The following is an 18325-nucleotide window of genomic DNA, read 5'->3' on the forward strand; positions in this document are numbered from 1 at the left end:
GTGAAACTAAGTTGGCGATAACATTAAGTTCAGTGCTACTTGCAAGCATCATCTAAAGGCTTTGTCTTCACAGTGGTACAACTACCTGGAGAATGTGTGAAACGGTCTGTCTGTTTTTAATCTACACAAAATTAAACAGCTGGTTTGAACTCTTCACAGAAGTGATGAGGTGTTGTAGGTGTCCAATGGATGTAGGCTAAAGGACTTAATTCTGTGGACATTGTAGAATGAAACTCTCTTTTCTCAGAGTTGCAGTGTCTCAATGTTCCTCCTTTGGGGGAATAGTTCAGTGGCCTTCTGTGACACCTCATAGTTTAGTTGTAAAGCTTTTTCAAATGGTTTCAAAGCACCTCTATGAAGTCCAGAACTTTGTCAGATAATTTGCTCCACCATAGAAGCCAAAATACAAAGATTCTAGTCTAGCCAATCTCTGCTTATCTCAGTCACTGTCAGCGCCTCTTATTTCTCAGTCTCAATTTTCCAGGCAGCCCCAGCTTCATTTCTTTACTCCCCATGCATCAGCACAAATGATTTATACTTATAAACATCTTGAAATCTCTTCTTTATGGATTGAATTGAATTGAGCCCCAGTACAAAAATGAAAACTCCAGGAACTATTGTGATTGCCCAAATGGCAACTTAGATTGTATGACTGTACATGCTATACTCTCATCTATCATAAATATTAAATTCTCAACCACTTATACTTTAATATGTTTTAACTTTATCTCTTTGACCAACTCAGCACTGAAGATTCCATTGAAAATAATTCAATTGCTTTGCATTCTGGAAGGGGCATCTTTTTTTTTTGGTACGCGGGCCTCTCACTGTTGTGGCCTCTCCCATTGCGGAGCACAGGCTCCGGACGCACAGGCTCAGCGGCCATGGCTCACGGGCCCAGCCGCTCCGCGGCATGTGGGATCCTCCCGGACCGGGGCACGAACCCGTGTCCCCTGCATCAGCAGGCGGACTCTCAACCACTGCGCCACCAGGGAAGCCCAGGAAGGGGCATTTTTTAAATCTATTTTCATGTTGCCCCAGGAGTAAGTGAATGTCATGTGCATAGACCATGAATGAGGGGAGAGACCTTTGTGCCATTTGGCATCATAGAGGCCAAATATCGGGTGGCACTTGCTAACTGATGCTGATCTGTCAAATTGTCTAGGACAAGGTTGGGATTCATCAGTCTTTTCAGCCATCCTCTTTATTGCAAGCTAAAGCTAAACTTCACAGAATTCTTGCTGTTTAACTAGTTAGCCATCCTGAAAATGCCAACCTATGCTGATCAAGGCTGACTTTTCTGTCTCCTCTCTTTTGGCAACATACCTTTGGCAGTCTCAGGAAGGCTGTCCCTATATCCTATCCCCCACCTTGCCTTTCCTGAGGTATCTCTGCCTCCAGACATTTCTAGTCTTTCTTACCCCCATCAAACTCTCCTCTCCTGGTACCCTTTACCCAGGGCTTTTCTTTATGACCAAAGGAAATCTGTTGATATCAGTTTGATAGTGGATCCTCTTATTTTAACAGGGACTTTTAATACCTGTATCCAGATGAATGAAAAATGTGGGAATTTCTCTCCACGTTACAAGGGTTGGTTTTTGTATACTTCTTCTTTGGCATCTGTCAAATAATACCACATAAGCGTTTTGAATGCCAATCACAGTTTTGGGTCCTACCCCTTCTGCATGTTGTCTGCCTGGCCATAGTGCTGTAGGTAGGGCTGCTAACTAGCAGGAGGCTAAGGAACAGGAGAACAGAAAGAAGGAGAAACCAAAATGGCAGAAGATGCTGAAAGAAAGAGAAGAAGAGAGTGAGAGACAAGGAGCTGTTTGTAGTGTACATAATTTGTGATTTACTTCTTGTCACACTGGAATGGCTGCAGGATAGTTTGGTGTCATTGGTTCATGAGTCTCTAGAAATGTCCCAGCCTTCACTGGTGCACTCTTGAATATTTTACAAATGGAGCTCCATTTTTACTTGCTGGAACTTTGGGTCCTTTAGGAAGTGAGTGTAAACTCCTCCCAGAATTACAGCTGGAAGAGGGGAAGGCTTTGGGAAGTTGTGATTTTGCAAAGTCCTGAGCCCTTATTGAATTTTTGCTAGATGCTCAAATGGTATCTAAATACCCAAAAGAAGCTTAGCCCTTAATATGTCAATAAGATCAAAACTAAGATGGAATATCTGAAGCCTAGATAGTGCTTCCTGCTCTCTTTCCTTTCTTCCCTCTCCCTTCCCTCCCTCCCTTTTCCACTGAGCCCATTGCTACTCGTTTGCATTGTTAAGTTACAGGTAACGGATGGATGTTCTTTCTCCTGACTCTTTGCAGGCCTTAAAATGCTTTTAAGAATTATTTCCAGGATAATTCTTTCCTTTGGTAATTCCCAGGCATATTTGACTTGAGCAGTAGTCTCTTGATGGGTATTTAAATTAGTTTTGCCAGGAAGAGTCAGCATCTGCGGTGGGTATTTGGACAACAGATTAATTTCATAAAACAGACGCTTCTGCTTATTGTGTTGTTAACTTATGAGTACAGGCCCCATTAACTATTGTTAGAATTCAAAACTCCAAGGTACATGGCAAATGTATGTTCAACTGGACATCAGAGCATAATAGATCTCTTTAAGATCTGTATATAGTGTGCAGGAAACCACTCAGAGGCCAAGATGACGTTTGACTTCAGTGTTTCTCAAGTGTTCATTTACTTTATCGCCTTCAGCAAAGCTACATAGTTTTCTTTGCAGGTTTCCTTAGTGTTTCTACTAAATAGAATATACTAGTTATTGCCACTTTTAGGAGTTGTATTAGTGGCACAGTATCTGGTGTGTTGACCAAGATTCTTTGTTCTGTTGCCATCACTTTTTTGGGTACCTTTTTCATTCAGTTAAATTAAACTGTTATTGAGTACCTGCTTTCTGCTGGGCCCTTTGCTAGGTTCTGTGGGCATGGGAGGGAACAAAACAGATATAATATTTGCTCATTTAGAGTTTACAAGCTGGCATTGAATATAGATATTAAACAAGTAACTACAAGTATGATGAGTGCTATATAGGAGGTGGTATGGGACCTACCTTAATCTAAGGAATTAGGCAAGGATTCCCTGAGGAAGTTACATTTAAGTTGAGACTTTAGGGATAATGTATCAGATATGAATAGTGTTAAACTGCTGGTAATAAACATCCCCTTCCCTCACTAAGGGAAATAAATCAGTGAATGAAGTAAGAGAGAAGCTTAGTTTTCCTCTTATTTAAAAAAAGTTCATGTCTAGAGAAGTAGGTTTACAATATCTTCAGTATCCCAAAGTCCTTATATTTTTTTACTCTGCTATTCATAGGCACATGGCTTCCATCCTCACAGTTGCCTCATGGTAGTAAGATGGATGCTGTGGCTCCATCTATTATGTCTCCGTTCCAGACAGGACAAAGCAGGGAGAAATAAGGACAAAGTTCCCCCAGTTAAGTCAGCTCACCTCTTTTAAGGAGATTTCTTGACATCCTACCTCCATAACATTGACCCACTCTTAGTTACATGGCCACTCCTATCTATAAAGACTAGAAAATGTAGTTTTTTAGCTGGCACATTGCCAGTCCTAACAGAAGTGGGGTTCTTTTTCTAAATGATTCACTTTGTTATAAAGCAGAAACTAATACACCATTGTAAAGCAATTATATTCCAATAGAGATGTTAAAAAATAGATATGGATGTTTGGTAGGCAGTTTGTTTTTTCTGCTTCAGATGAGTAGGAGTTAGCTAAGTCAAGAGGGGACACTTCTCAACAGTTATGTGTTATTGATTAGGTGCATGTGATCAATTTTAACAGCATTTAACCTCTTCATAATCCTTGCCACAATCCCTTCTATTGTATCTTACAAAAAATGGCCCCCCTTTGGTCTTAGATTATTTTGTTTATGGGATGACGCAGGGTAAGCTAAGTTGACATATATGAGTACAATCCAGGAAGCTTTTCTGATTTACACATCACTTGCATCTAAGTTATGTTACTGCTGCTACTTAGATGTAGCTAACTACTTGAGCTCTCAGTAACTGGAACTCATTTTAACTTTCCCTTTCTGCCTCATTGATTGCAGATCACTTCTGAGGAGGTAACACATTGCTCTTGTAATTCTTACCTTGAACTATTTTAGTGTTGGAGTTTTGTCTCTGATCATTGGGATCTTTGAGTTAATACACCAAACTCTGAATCATGGTAAGGAACTGCCAGCATTATTGAACACATCCATTGTGGCTGAACATCTATACAAACCCAACAGAGCCTCTCAACCCTTCTATTCCACCAAGACTTTGAAAGTTTTAGCAAAGCCTGAGATGGTGTTTTCATCATTTTCTTTTTTTACTTTGGTTGGGACCTTGGGTAGGCTCCTTCTAGTGTGTGGAAACATATTGTTTGCCCACATCTGAAGAGACAGCAGTTTCACGTCCTGAGGAGGGTAGTAATTGCTGCAAAAAGTTTTGCTATTATCTGCACAAAGTAACATATTCTGTTCTTTTTCTATTTGAATTACTTCCTTATACATCATGACTTAGGCATTGCAGCCTCTTATGCCTCCCATGTTCTCATAAGACTGGTGCATTAAGATTTATTTATTTTTTCTTTTGGCCAGAGGTTTTGGGAGTCTCTTACCATAGTCCCTAATGACAGATTGTGACCAAAAATATATTTATTACTACCTAGATTGAAGAAGCTTTATTTTTTCTCTATATTTTATTTATTTTTTTGTCTAAAATAATCTGATCTGTTTTGAACTAAGGAGTTCCATGGCCTCAAGATTTGTGTCCTCTTCCAAACTTATGCACTCTCTTCATTTATTTATTTATTTATTTATTTGCAAATCCTAGGAACAAGTTTAGAAGCAGGGAAAACCAATTTGCAAATTCATCATTCACCCCTAATCATGTGTGTATTTGAATTAAAGACACCTGCTTTTATTCATCTGTACATGTTAGTGTGTTTAAATTTCCACAACTCTGTGTGGATTTTAGTCTTAACATTTTGCTTTGCCTAGTCTCAGGGTAATACTTTCAGAGAAAGATGTAGCAAGGTATAGAGTCACAGATAGGCTCATAAGAGGAATCTTAGCCGAGAATTAGTGAATTGTTAGCTTACCTCTATTTCAGCTGGAGCCAGAATCTTGACAGTTAATTTGTGACAGTACAAAATGGTTCCTGTCTAGTCGCATAGCTCCATCCCCAGCCACAGAACTACATAATGGCAGCCACATAATCTCTAACGGTTCTAGGCAATCCCACAAGTCGTCTCTACTTTTTTACATCTGGTTTGTCGTCATTGCTATTCTTAAGGGACTTTGTGTTGTGAATTTCTAACATTTGTTTTTTTTTAACATCTTTATTGGAGTGTAATTGCTTTACAGTGTTGTGTTAGTTTCTGCTGTATAACAAAGTAAATCAGCTTTATGTACACATATATCCCCATATACCCTCCCCCTTGAACCTCCCTCCCACCCATCCCTCTAGGTGGTCATGAAGCACCGAGCTGATCTCCCTGTGCTATGCAGCTGCTTCCCACTAGCTATCTATTTTACATTTGGTAGTGTATATATGTCCATGCCACTCTCTCACTTTGTCCCAGCTTACCTTCCCCATCCCCGTATCCTCAAGTTCATTCTCTACATCTGCATCTTTATTCCCATCCTGCCCCTAGGTTCTTCAGAACCTTTTTTTTTTTTTTTTTTAGATTCATATATATGTGTTAGCATACAGTATTTGTTTTTCTCTTTCTGACTTACTTCACTCTGTATGACAGACTCTGGGATTTCTATCCTGTTCCATTGAACTATATTTCTGTTTTTTGTGCCAGTACCATACTGCCTTGATTACTGTAGCTTTGCAGTATAGTTTGAAGTTGGGGAGCCTGATTCCTCCAGCTCCGTTTTTTATTCTCAAGATTTCTTTGGCTATTTGGGGTCTTTTGTGTTCCATACAATTGTGAAATTTTTTGTTCTACTTCTGTGAAAAATGCCATTGGTAGTTCGGTAGCAATTGCATTGAATCTGTAGATTGATTTGGGTAGTATAGTCATTTTCAAAATGTTGATTCTTCCAATCCAAGAACATGGTATATCTCTCCATCTGTTTGCATCATCTTGAATTTCTTTCATCAGTGTCTTTTTTTAAAACATCTTTATTAGAGTATAATTGCTTTACAATGGTGTGTTAGTTTCTGCTTTATAGCAAAGTGAATCAGTTATACATATACATATATCCCGATTTCTCTTCCTGCTTGTGTCTCCCTCCCACCCTCCCTATCTCACCTATTTAGGTGGTCACAAAGCACCGAGCTGATCTCCCTGTGCTATGCGGCTGCTTCCCACTAGCTATCTATTTATGTTTGGTAGTGTATATATGTCCATGCCACTCTCTCACTTTGTCCCAGTTTACCCTTCCCCCTCCCCATATCCTCAAGACCATTCTCTAGTAGCTCTGCATCTTTACTCCTGTCTTGCACCTAGGTTCTTCCTGACCTTTTTTTCTTTTTTTTTTTTAGATTCCATATATATACGTTAGCATATGGTATTTGTTTTTCTCTTTCTGACTTACGGCACTCTGTATGACAGACTCTAGGTCCATCCACCTCACTACAAATAACTCAATCTTCTTTCTTTTTATGGCTGAGTAATATTCCATTGTATATATGTGCCCCATCTTCTTTATCCATTCATCTGTTGATGGACAGATAGGTTGCTTCCATGACCTGGCTATTGTAAATAGAGCTGCAATGAACATTGTGGTACATGACTCTTTTTGAATTATGGTTTTCTCAGGGTATATGCCCAGTAGTGTGATTGCTGGGTCATACAGTAGTTCTACTTTTAGTTTTTTAAAGAACCTCCATACTGTTCTCTATAGTGGCTATATCAATTTACATTCCTCCCAACAGTGCAAGAGGGTTCCCTTTTCTCCACATCTTTTCCAGCATTTATTGTTTGTAGACTTTTTGCTGACGGCCATTCTGACCGCTGTGAGATGGTATCTCATTTTAGTTTTGATTTGCATTGCTCTAATGATTAATGATGTTGAGCACTCTTTCATGTGTTTGTTGGCAATCTGTGTATCTTCTTTGGAGAAATGTCTATTTAGGTCTTCTGCCCATGTTCGGATTGGGTTTTTTGTTTTTTGGATATTGAGCTCCATGAACTGCTTGTCAGTTTTGGATATTAATCCTTTGTCAATTGCTTCATTTGCAAATATTTTCTCCCATTCTGAGGGTTGTATTTTGGTCTTGTTTATGGTTTCCTTTGCTGTGCAAAAGCTTTTAGGTTTCATTAGGTCCCATTTGTTTATTTTTGTTTTTATTTCCATTTCTCTAGGAGGTGGATCAAAAAGGATCTTGCTGTGATTTATGTCATAGAGTGTTCTGCCTATGTTTTCCTCTAAGAGTTTGATAGTGTCTGGCCTTACATTTAGGTCTTTAATCCATTTTGAATTTCTCTTTGTGTGTTGTTCTAGGAAGTGTTCTAATTTCATTCTTTTACATATAGCTGTCCAGTTTTCCCAGAAACACTTATTGAAGAGGCTGTCATTTATACATTGTATATTCCTGCCTCCTTTATCAAAGATAAGGTGACCATATGTGTATGGGTTTATCTCTGAGCTTTCTATCCTGTTCCATTGATCCATATTTCTGTTTCTGTGCTAGTATCATACTGTCTTGATTACTGTAGCTTTGAAGCATAGTCTGAAATCAGGGAGACTGATACCTCCAGCTCCATTTTTCTTTCTCAACACTTCTTTGGATATTCAGGGTCTTTTGTGTTTCCATACAAATTGTGAGATTTTTTGCTCTAGTTCTGTGAAAAGTGCCAGTGGTAGTTTGATAGGGATTGCTCTGAATCTGTAGATTGCTTTGGGTAGTATAGTCATTTTCACATTGTTGATTCTTCCAATCCAATAACATGGTATATCTCTCCATCTATTTGTATCATCTTTAATTTCTTTCATCAGTGTCTCATAATTTTTTGCATACAGGTCTTTTGTCTCCTTAGGTAGGTTTTTTCCTAGATATTTAATTCTTTTTCTTGCAGTGGTAAATAGGAGTGTTTCCTTAACTTCACTTTCAGAGTTCTCAACATTAGTGTATAGGAATGCAAGAGATTTCTGTGCATTAATTTTGTATCCTGCTACTTTACGAAATTCATTGATTAGCTCTAGTAGTTTTCTGGTAGCATCTTTAGGATTCTATGTATAGTATCATGTCATCTGCAAACAGTGACAGCTTTACTTCTTTTCTGATTCGGATTCCTTTTCATTTTTTTTCTTCTCTGATTCCTGTGGCTAAAACTTCCAAAACAGTGTTGAATAATAGTGGTAAGAGTGGGCAACCTTGTCTTGGTCCTGATCTTCGTGGCAATGGTTTCAGTTTTTCACCATTGAGGACGATTTTGGCTGTGTGTTTGTCATATATGGCCTTTATTATGTTGAGGAAAGTTCCCTCTATGCCTACTTTCTGGAGGTTTTTTTTTTTTTTCTCATAAATGGGTGTTGAATTTTGTTGAAAGCTCTCTGTGCATTTTTGAGATGATCATATGGTTTCTCCTTCAATTTGTTGATATGGTGTATCACATTGATTGATTTTCATATATTGAAGAATCATTGCATTCCTGGGATACACCCCACTTGATCATGGTGTATGATCCTTTTAATGTGCTGTTGGATTTTCTTTGCTAGTATTTTGTTGAGGATTTTTTCTTCTATGTTCATAAGTGATATTGGCCTGTACTTTTCTTTCTTTGTGACATCCTTTTCTGGTTTTAGTATCAGGGTGATGTTGGCCTCATTGAATGAGTTTGGGAGTGTTCCTCCCTCTGCTATATTTTGGAGGAGTTTGAGAAGGAAAGGTGTTAGTTTTTCTCTTAATGTTTTATACAATTTTCCTGTGAAGCCATCTGGTCCTGGGCTTTTGTTTGTTGGAAGGTTTTTAATCACAGTTTCAAATTTAGTGCTTGTGATTGTTCTGTTTATATTTTCTATTTCTTCCTGGTTCAGTCTCATAAGTTTGTGCTTTTCTAAGCATGTGTCCATTTCTTCCAGGTTGTCCATTTTATTGGCATATAGTTGTTTGTAGTAATCTCTCACGATCCTTTGTATTTCTGCAGTGTTAGTTGTTACTTCTTTTTCATTTCTAATTCTACTGATTTGAGTCTTCTCCCTTTTTTTCTTGATGAGTCTGGCTAATTGCTTATCAATTTTCTGTATCTTCTCAAAGGATCAGCTTTTATCTTTACTGAACTTTGCTATCATTTCCTTCATTTCTTTTTCATTTATTTCTGATCTGATCTTTATGATTTCTTTCCTTCTGCTAACTTTGGAGTTTTTTTTGTTCTTCTTTCTCTAATTGCTTTAGGTGTAATGTTAGGTTGTTTATTTGTGATGTTTCTTGTTTCTTGAGGTAGGATTTTATTGCTATAAACTTCCCTCTTAGAACTGCTTTTGCTGCATCCCATGAGTTTTGGATTGTCGTGTTTTCATTGTCATTTATTTCTACGTATTTTATGATTTCCTCTTTGATTTCTTTAGTGATCTCTTGGTTGTTAAGTAGTGAATTGTTTAGCCTCCATGTGTTTGTATTTTTTACAGATTTTTTCCTGTAATTGATATCTAGTCTCATAGCGTTGTGTTCGGAAAAGATACTTGATACAATTTCAATTTTCTTAAATTTACCAAGGCTTGATTTGTGACGCAAGATATGAACTATCCTGGAGAGTGTTCCATTAACACTTGAGAATGAAGTGTATTCTGTTGTTTTTGGATGGAATGTCCTATAAATATTAGTAAAGTCCATCTTGTTTAATGTGTCATTTAAAGCTTGTATTTTGTTTTTTATTTTCATTTTGGATGATCTGTCCATTGGTGAATGTGGGGTGTTATAGTCTCCTACTGTGATTGTGTTACTGTCAATTTCCCATTTTATGGCTGTTAGTATTTGCCTTATGTATTGAGGTGCTCCCTTTTGGAGTGCATAAATACTTACAATTCATATATCTTCTTCTTGGATTGATCCCTTGATCATTATGTATTGTCCTTCTTTGTTTCTTGTAGTAGTCTTTATTTTAAAGTCTATTTTTTTTCTGATATGAGAATTGCTACTCCTACTTGCTTTTGATTTCCTTTTGCATGGAATATCTTTTTCCATCCCCTCACTTTCAGTCTGTATGTGTCCCTAGGTCTGAAGTGGTTCTCTTGTAGACAGCATATATACGGGTCTTGTTTTTGTATCAAATGTTGGTGTGTTTAATATTGTCTCAGAGGTCTCTGAAACTGTCCTCAATTCTTTTCATTCTTTTTTCTTTATTCTGCTCTGTGGTAGTTATTTCCACTATTTTATCTTCCAGGTCACTTATCTGTTCTTCTGGCTCAGTTATTCTGCTATTGATTCTTTCTAGAGAATTTTAAATTTCATTTATTTTGTTGTTCATCATTCCTTGCTTGCTCTTTCATTCTTCTAGGTCTTTATTAAATGTTTCTTGTATTTTATCCTTTGTATTTCCATGATTTTGAATCATCTGTGCTATCATTCCTCTGAATTCTTTTTCAGGTAGACTGCCTGTTTCCTCTTCATTTCTTTGGTCTGTTGGGTTTTTAGCTTGCTCCATCATCTGCTGTGAATTTCTCTGTCTTCTCTTTTTGCTTAACTTACTGTGTTTGTGGTTTCCTTTTCACAGGCTTCAGGTTCATAGTTCCTGTTGCTTTTGCTGTCTGCCCCCAGTGGGTAAGCTTGGTTCAGTGGGCTGTGTAGGCTTCCTGACAGAGGGGACTGGTGCCTGTGTTCTGGTGGATGAGGCTGGATCTTGTCTTTCTGGTGGGCAGGACCATGTCCAGTGTTGCATTTTGGGGTGTCTGTGACCTTATGATTTTAGGCAGCCTCTTTGCTTATGGGTAGGGTTGTGTTCCTGTCTTGCTAGTTTTTTGGCATAGGGTGTTCAGCACTGTAACTTGCTGGTCATTGATTGGAGCTGGGTTGTAAAGTTGAGATGGAGATCTCTGGGAGAGCTTTCGCCATTTGATATTCCATGGGGCTGGGAGGTCTCTGGTGGACCAATGTCTTGAACTCGGCTCTTCCACCTTAGAGGCTCAGGCCTGACAGCCAGCTGGAGCAACATGACCTTGTCAGCCACATGACTCAGAAGAAAAGGGAGAAAAAGGAAGAAAGAAAGAAAGATAGAGAGAGAGAGAGAGAGAGAGAGGGGGGGAGAGAAAGAATGTGAAGGGGCAAAGGAGGCTGACTAAGAGACCCACTGAAGACTCACAGCAGGTGAAAGGCCTATGAACATTTAAATTAAAAAAATTTAAAAAGTAATTAAAAAAGAAAGAAAGAAAGAAGAGAGCAACCAAGCCAATAAACAATTCCACCCATGATAACAAGTGCTAAAAACGATACTAAAAAAAAATTCAAAAGAAAACAAACCCAACCAACAAAATCTGGACAGAGATAACCCTAGGGCAAATGGTAAAAGCAAAGCTATACAGACAAATTCACACCAGGAAGCATACACATAAACACCCACAAAAAGAGGAAAAGGAAAACACACACATTTTATATATATATATATATATATATATATCAAAAAAAATGGAAGAGAGCAACCAAATCAATAAACAAATCTACCAATGGTAATAAGCTCTAAATACTAAACTAAGATAAACATAAAACCAGATACAAATTAGATGCAGAACACAAACCCCTAGTTTACAGTTGTTCCCAAAGTCCACCGCATCAATTTTGGGATGATTCGTTGTCTCTTCAGGTATTCCACAGATGCAGGGTACATCAAGTTGATGGTGGGGATTTAATCCACTGCTCCTGAGGCTGCTGGGAGAGATTTCCCTTTCTCTTCTTTGTTCGCACAGCTCCTGGGGTTCAGCTTTGGATTTGGCCCCCCCTCTGTGTGTAGGTCACCTGAGGGCGTCTGTTCTTTGCCCAGAGAGGACGGGGTTAAAGGAGCATCTGATTAGGGGGCTCTGGCTCACTCAGGCCTGGGGGAGGGAGGGGTATGGAATGTGGGGCGAGCCTGTATTGGCAGAGGCCGGCATGATGTTGCACCAGCCTGAGGCACGCCATGTGTTCTCCCGAGGAAGTTGTCCCTGTATCACGGGACCCTGGCAGTGGCAGGCTGCACAGGCTCCTGGGAAGGGAGGTGTGGATAGTGATCTGTGCTTGTACACAGGTTTCTTGGTGGTTGCAGCAGCAGCCTTAGCACCTCATGCCCGTCTCTGGTGTCCGTACTGTTAGCTGCAGCTCTCGCCTGTCTCTGGAGCTCATTTAGGTGGTGCTCTGAATCCTCTCTCCTCGCACACCCTGAAACAACGGTCTCTTGCTTCTTAGTCAGGTTCAGACTTTTTCCCAGACTCCCTCCCGGCTAGCTGTGGTGCTCTAGCCTCCTTCAGGCTGTGTTCACACAGCCAACCCCAGTTGTTTCCCTGGGATCTGACCTCTGAAACCTGAGCCTCAGCTCGCAGCCCCCACCTTCCCCAGTGGGTGAACAGACAAGTTGCTCAGGCTGGTGAGTGCTGGTGGGCACCGATCCTCTGTGTGGGAATCTGCCCACCCCCCCCGTTTCTGCCAGTGAAGGGCCTTCCTAGTGTGTGGAAACACTTCCTCCTTCACGGCTCCCTCCCACTGGTGCACGTCCCATCCCTATTCTTTTGTCTCTGTTTTTCCTTTTTTCTTTTGCCCTACCCAGGTACATGGGGAATATCTTGCATTTTGGGAAGTCTGAGGTCTTCTGCCAGCATTTAGTAGGTGTTCTGTAAGAGTTGTTCCACATGTAGATATATTTTTGATGTATATGTGTGGAGGAAGGTGATCTCCATGTCTTAGTCCTCCGCTGTCTTGAAGTTTCCCCCTCTTACTTTTAAAGCACACTTAATTTCCTTACTAAACTGAAGTTTTGATTTTTAAAGGTAATTCATCTGCATTGCATTTATGAATGTAGGTTACCTTGGTCTGGGAAGACATTCTTTCTGTCCATCTATATTCTCCATATTTTCTTTCATATTTCAATAAGCACTAAAGTTAGGTTAGATTTTGTTTCAATAGTATGGACACAAATGTCACTGAGTGTTGTTTGATACTAAAATGATAAGCAGCAAGTCACTGCCCTTGGTAAGGGTTTAAGGAAATAAAGAGATCAGATCTAAACCAGGAGTGAGACATTGTGAGAAAATGAGTCTTTCAGATTGAAGTCATCACTTGCATGGGGTAAGGGCAGTGTACCTAATATGTACACATAATTAACCGAAGAAAATTGCATATTATTCTAGCTTCCAAAGGGCTGAGGTGGGCTTAGTGAGATTGGTGTGTAGGCTTAGACCAATTGCGCTCCTGGGGGTGCTGAGTTTACCTTTTTCTCTTCCCAGAGAGTGATCTATTCACTTAGGCAGTGGGTAAGCTGAAAGCAAGCACTGTCTTTGCAGAGAAGTTTCTGAGATGACTGAGTTCCCTGCTCTGGTCTTTGTCAATTCATAAGATCTTAGAGGTATCTACCTCTGGGGTCTCTGCCCTCTGTGTATGCTGGGGATCCAGGTCTCCTTATGTTGTTCATTTGAAGCAGCCTACCATAGGGAAGGAGCACTGTATGTGGATTTGGGGTGACACATGAATGGTGTTCTCTTAATGAATTGTGTTGAGAAAAGAAGTACCTCTTTAAATTTTAAGATAGCTACTTGAAACTAAAAACTTAAAAGAAACTTAAGAGAGCTTTATGTTGAGCCTATTGAGAAGATTCTACTAGATTGTCATTCATCACTGTTCTGCTCTGGGCATATGAGCAAGTGGCCTGTAATATCAGTCTGAAGGTCAGCTGGGATTTCCTCTTCATAGCTGGTCATATGGCTGTGGTTCCATGGCTCAAAGGTTAAGGCCTCTATGCCTCTGTGCCCTAAATTGTGGACAAAAAGGACAGGGATCCCACAGCCTTCCAGACATTTTTTTCTTTTCTTTTTCTTTTTTCTGAATTCCAGGGAGCTCACTCAGAGTTATAGAAATGGAAGTTAGTTATTGAACTGTTCCCTCACTTGCACCTCCTTACTCCCCACCTCCAAACAAACACTCAAACTAATTCTTTAGAGCTATTACTTAGAGAGTTATGAGATAAGCCTCAGAGGAAATGTTGAGGAAGAAGCATCTTTTGGGGAAGCTCTGAAGGTGTGAAACTCTGTCCTACTGGAGGGATACTGGGGTCATCCACTAGATTTGGATGAAATTGAATGTGGATGGATCAGCTATAGACTCTTTCACTCATAATGTTTGGGTCTACACAAAGTGTTTCCCAAGTATATCCCAACATGTTTCCCATACTTTCATACTTTCTGCCTCCCAGGAACATATCTGTATTTTTAAAAAAATATTTGTTGGAGTATAGTTGCTTTACAATGTTGTGTTAGTTTCTACTGTACAGCAAAGTGAATCAGCTATACATATACATATATCCCCTCTTTTTTGGATTTCCTTCCCATTTAGGTCACCACAGAGCGTTGAGTAGAGTTCCCTGTGCTACACAGTAGGTTCTCATTAGGTTATCTATTTTATACATAGTATCAATAATGTTTACATGTCAGTCCCAATCTCCCAATTTGTCCCACCCCCCTTTCCCCTTTAGTATCCATATATTTGTTCTCTACGTCTGTGTCTCTATTTCTGCTTTGTAAATAAGATCGTCTATACCAATTTTTTCAGATTCCACATATACGCATTAATATACAATACTTGATTTTCTCTTTCTGACTTACTTCACTCTCTAAGAACATATGTGTTTTGAATAATGATAAGTTATCAGATGGCAACACTGAGAGTTTTCAGGGAAGAGGCAGAGAAAGGGCTTTTGGCAAACCCTCATTTTGCAGAGGTGGCCAGGCAGACCTGACATGGAACTGTGCTGGAGATTGCAGCATTGTCCTGTGTATGGGGAAGGCACTTATCTTCTTGGTGATAATGCTCATTTGCTATTTGGTTGCACCTCTGCAAAATTCTGAAAGTTTCATTCTTCAGTACTGAAAGGGGGCTTAAAATGGCCATCTTAAAGATAAGTCGGCAAATTGTGTCCAGGTGCATTGAAGGAGGTCTTAACTTTGGTTGGCCTTTCCATACTTTAGACTATGTTAAAGGCCATTTCCAGAGTTGTGTTGAAATCTGGACTCAGCCTGGATTAGGCCTTGATGTTTAGCTGCTTCTAACACTTTTTCTCCAAATGATGAAGTATATACCCAATTCAACCATTATTTCTTGAGCCCCCTCCCAAGTGCCCCTTTACCAAAATAACTTTTGATGATTGAGGCAGAGCAGTGCCTCTTTGCTCCGTCATTTACTCTTTAAAAAAATCAAGAAACAGACTAAAACACAGAAATACAATTGTATAAGGAAGGTGTGTTATATATAGACTAATATCAGGCAAGACCTTCTTCCTGCAAAAAAAAGCAGTCACAGCGCATATTTATAACTTTTTTTGACATGTACTTTTTTGTCCTTGCGATCTCTTGTGGTCTCCCCATCCCCTCTGATCCTGCCCCAAAGATTTCTATAAATGTTAAGCTGCTAATATTTTGATGCATTGTGCAATGTTATGAAAATCTTCATTAGGTCATCCTCATGCAAGAATGTAACAAATATAAATTGATCTGGAAAACTAGAGCTGTAAACCAGACATTAACAGTTTTCCAGTGGACAGGTAGACGTTAACCCTGGGTCCATGCTTTAGTGAAGCCCCTGTAGAAAGCCTTTCTGAGAGCCAAATTAAAACCTTAACTCTAAATGAACTGATATGAAAAGAGCAAAGCATGTCTTGCCAATAATTATGAATTCTATTTGCTGAGATCTTCTATGATAGGGTTAAAGTAATCCATGAAATAATTATTTTAAGAAATATGACCCTAATGAAACTGCAGATAAGAAAGATAAGGAGGGATGGCTAGTTGGGTATAATTAAATGATGTTCAATCTATGAGTGATGTGTGCATAAGGCCAACTGAACCTCCTGGGTCACATGTAAGGAAGAGATCTCAATATATTCCTTCTGGTGGGAAATGAAATTATGTAAATGGTTTAGTGAGGAGATTGACTGCTGGGACTGGTGGTTAAAAAGAAGTGCCGTGATTGGGTTTTCAAAGAAAGCATGTTACTAATCTAAAATTAAGCATTGCATATCATTAACAGGTAGGGTGGGAATGTGGTTGACAGCGCTACTGCTCAAAAACATGGCCAAGACTTCTCAGATATACTGACTGTTGGATTCCCTGCTCTGCCTCCACTCCCTCTTCTGCTGGAACCAGTTTCAAACACAGTTGATTTTTAACAGGAGTTGTTGATAAAATTGCTGACTCTCAGCACCTCTACAGTCAGGATAAACTTCTTAAAAATATATTTTTTCATCACACTGTGTTTTCCTTTAGGTTTTTAGTTTTGTCAGCAGTGGGAACAGCAACAAAAATAAAAATAAAAAAGGAGGGGAGAGTATTGAGGGGGAGATCTGCAGCTTTTTAAAAATCCAATTCTTCACACTTGTCCCAAAAGGCAATAAAGGACTATCTAAAAGTATCATTTCCCAAAAGGGCCTGTGGGTACCTAAGAAACCAGAACACTGGGGACTAACAATGATTCCTGGGAAAAGCTGATGAAATTGACATTTTATTTTCTCCAAACAGATCAGAATGAAGGATTTCATTGCAGGGAAGAATGCCGGATTCTTGGCCACTCTGACAGGTGCTGGATGCCCCGGAACCCCATGCCCACCCGCTCCAAGTCCCCTGAGCATGTGAGGAACATCATTGCACTGTCCATTGAAGCTACTGCTGCGGATGTTGAAGCTTATGATGACTGCGGCCCCACCAAGCGGACTTTCGCAACCTTTGGAAAGGATGTCAGCGACCACCCAGCTGAGGAGAGGCTCACCCTGAAAGGCAGGAGGACTGTTGATGTGACCATCTGCAGCCCCAAAGTCAATGGCGCTATCCGGGAGGCAGGCAATGGCTGTGAGGCTATTAGCCCTGTCACCTCCCCTCTGCACCTCAAGAGCCCTCTGCCTACTAAGCCTTCTGTGTCTTACACCGTTGCCCTGGCGCCCCCGGCCCGCGATCTGGAGCAGTATGTCAACAATGGCCCTTCTCGTCCATCTGAAGCTGAACCCCGTGGAGCTGATGGCGAGAAAGTCGTGCATGAGGTCAGCCCTATTCTGAAGGAAGGTCGAGACAAAGAGTCTCCTGGTGTGAAGCGTCTGAAGGATATCATTCTCTAAATCAGTCTTGGGGAAGAAGAGAGAGAAACCATGCTGGCTAGCAAAGAAGCAGGAGCTGATCATTTTAATTGCTCACCAATGGTTGGTTCTTGAGTGGCTGTATTTCAGAGCTTTCCCTAAATGTATTGTTTATAAGTGACTATCATTCTGTGACAATCCCTCTTGTTTCAACAGGCAGCAGGGGTGTTCTGTTGGAGCAAATTAGCTTTGGCTTGAGTTGTTCATGGGGCCTTGATGTTGGGGAAACAGAGACAAATTCAGTTGTGAAAAGTATTATGTATTAAGTGTTTGGATTTATATATTTTTGTATGTCAAAATTATAATAAAAATTACCATTGTTTGTGGAGGATTACATTTTAAAAAAGCAAAAAAAAAAAAGCTCTGGACACCTTTAATAGGCTTGCCACTGTTTTGTAGTGTAGACAAGTTAATGGTCATTTATTATGTACTATTCATTGATTCAGTGATGTGAAATCAAGCCCCCAAATGGTTGTTTATGAAGCTCGAGTACTTTCCGATGCCACTACTTTGCTGTGGACATCCCTGCTTTAAGAACCCTTTTGCTAGCTGTGCTATTGTCATATTTGATATTGCAAATTGCTATGTGTGTGGTGATGGCAAAAGGCTTTTAGAAGTTGGTGTTTTTTTCTTAAAAAACTAAAATAAAACTACAGATAAAAACAAAGTGCAAACAACTGAGACAACAATTGAATGAGTAACACCACACATATAGATTGAGTACTTGGAGGATACTCACAGAGTCTACCCACTGAGTGGTTGCTCACGACGTTGCAGGGTATTTTTCCTGACTTTCAGTCTTCTGCCCAGATCCATGATAGATCATTGCAGAAAGACATTCTTGGATATTCTGCTATCTAATTTGCAGCTGTCAGAAATACTGTGCTGAAAATTTTATGAGATCAATTTTTCTAATTTTCAGGCCCTGAACAGGAAAGCTGCTCCTGAAGTTATCAGTTTCCAGGCTTAGAAATTCCTTATCTCCAATCATCTAAAACTCAAAAAGACTGAATCTATTTTGAGTTCTAAGTAAGCATCTTTTCAGACACA

The 18325-nt window shown here is 39.7% G+C and overlaps 1 protein-coding gene across 3 annotated transcripts in view; it reads left to right on the forward strand.

Moving 5' to 3' along the window:
• The window catches only part of PCDH19 (protocadherin 19), a 107530-nt gene extending 89916 nt beyond the window's left edge, over positions 1-17614 (forward strand). For 2 of the 3 annotated variants that reach the window (XM_007467967.1, XM_007467969.1), the window contains one exon: positions 16668-17257. In XM_007467967.1, coding sequence (XP_007468029.1) covers positions 16668-17257 — 590 coding nt within the window. Of the gene's footprint in view, positions 1-16667 lie in introns of all 3 variants that reach the window. The other variant, XM_007467968.1, reaches the window with a different exon arrangement.
• The last annotated feature ends 711 nt before the right edge of the window (positions 17615-18325 follow it).

Source organism: Lipotes vexillifer, unplaced genomic scaffold (genome assembly GCF_000442215.2).
Source record: "Lipotes vexillifer unplaced genomic scaffold, Lipotes_vexillifer_v1.1 scaffold152, whole genome shotgun sequence".
Classification (NCBI taxonomy): Eukaryota; Metazoa; Chordata; class Mammalia; order Artiodactyla; family Lipotidae; genus Lipotes; species Lipotes vexillifer.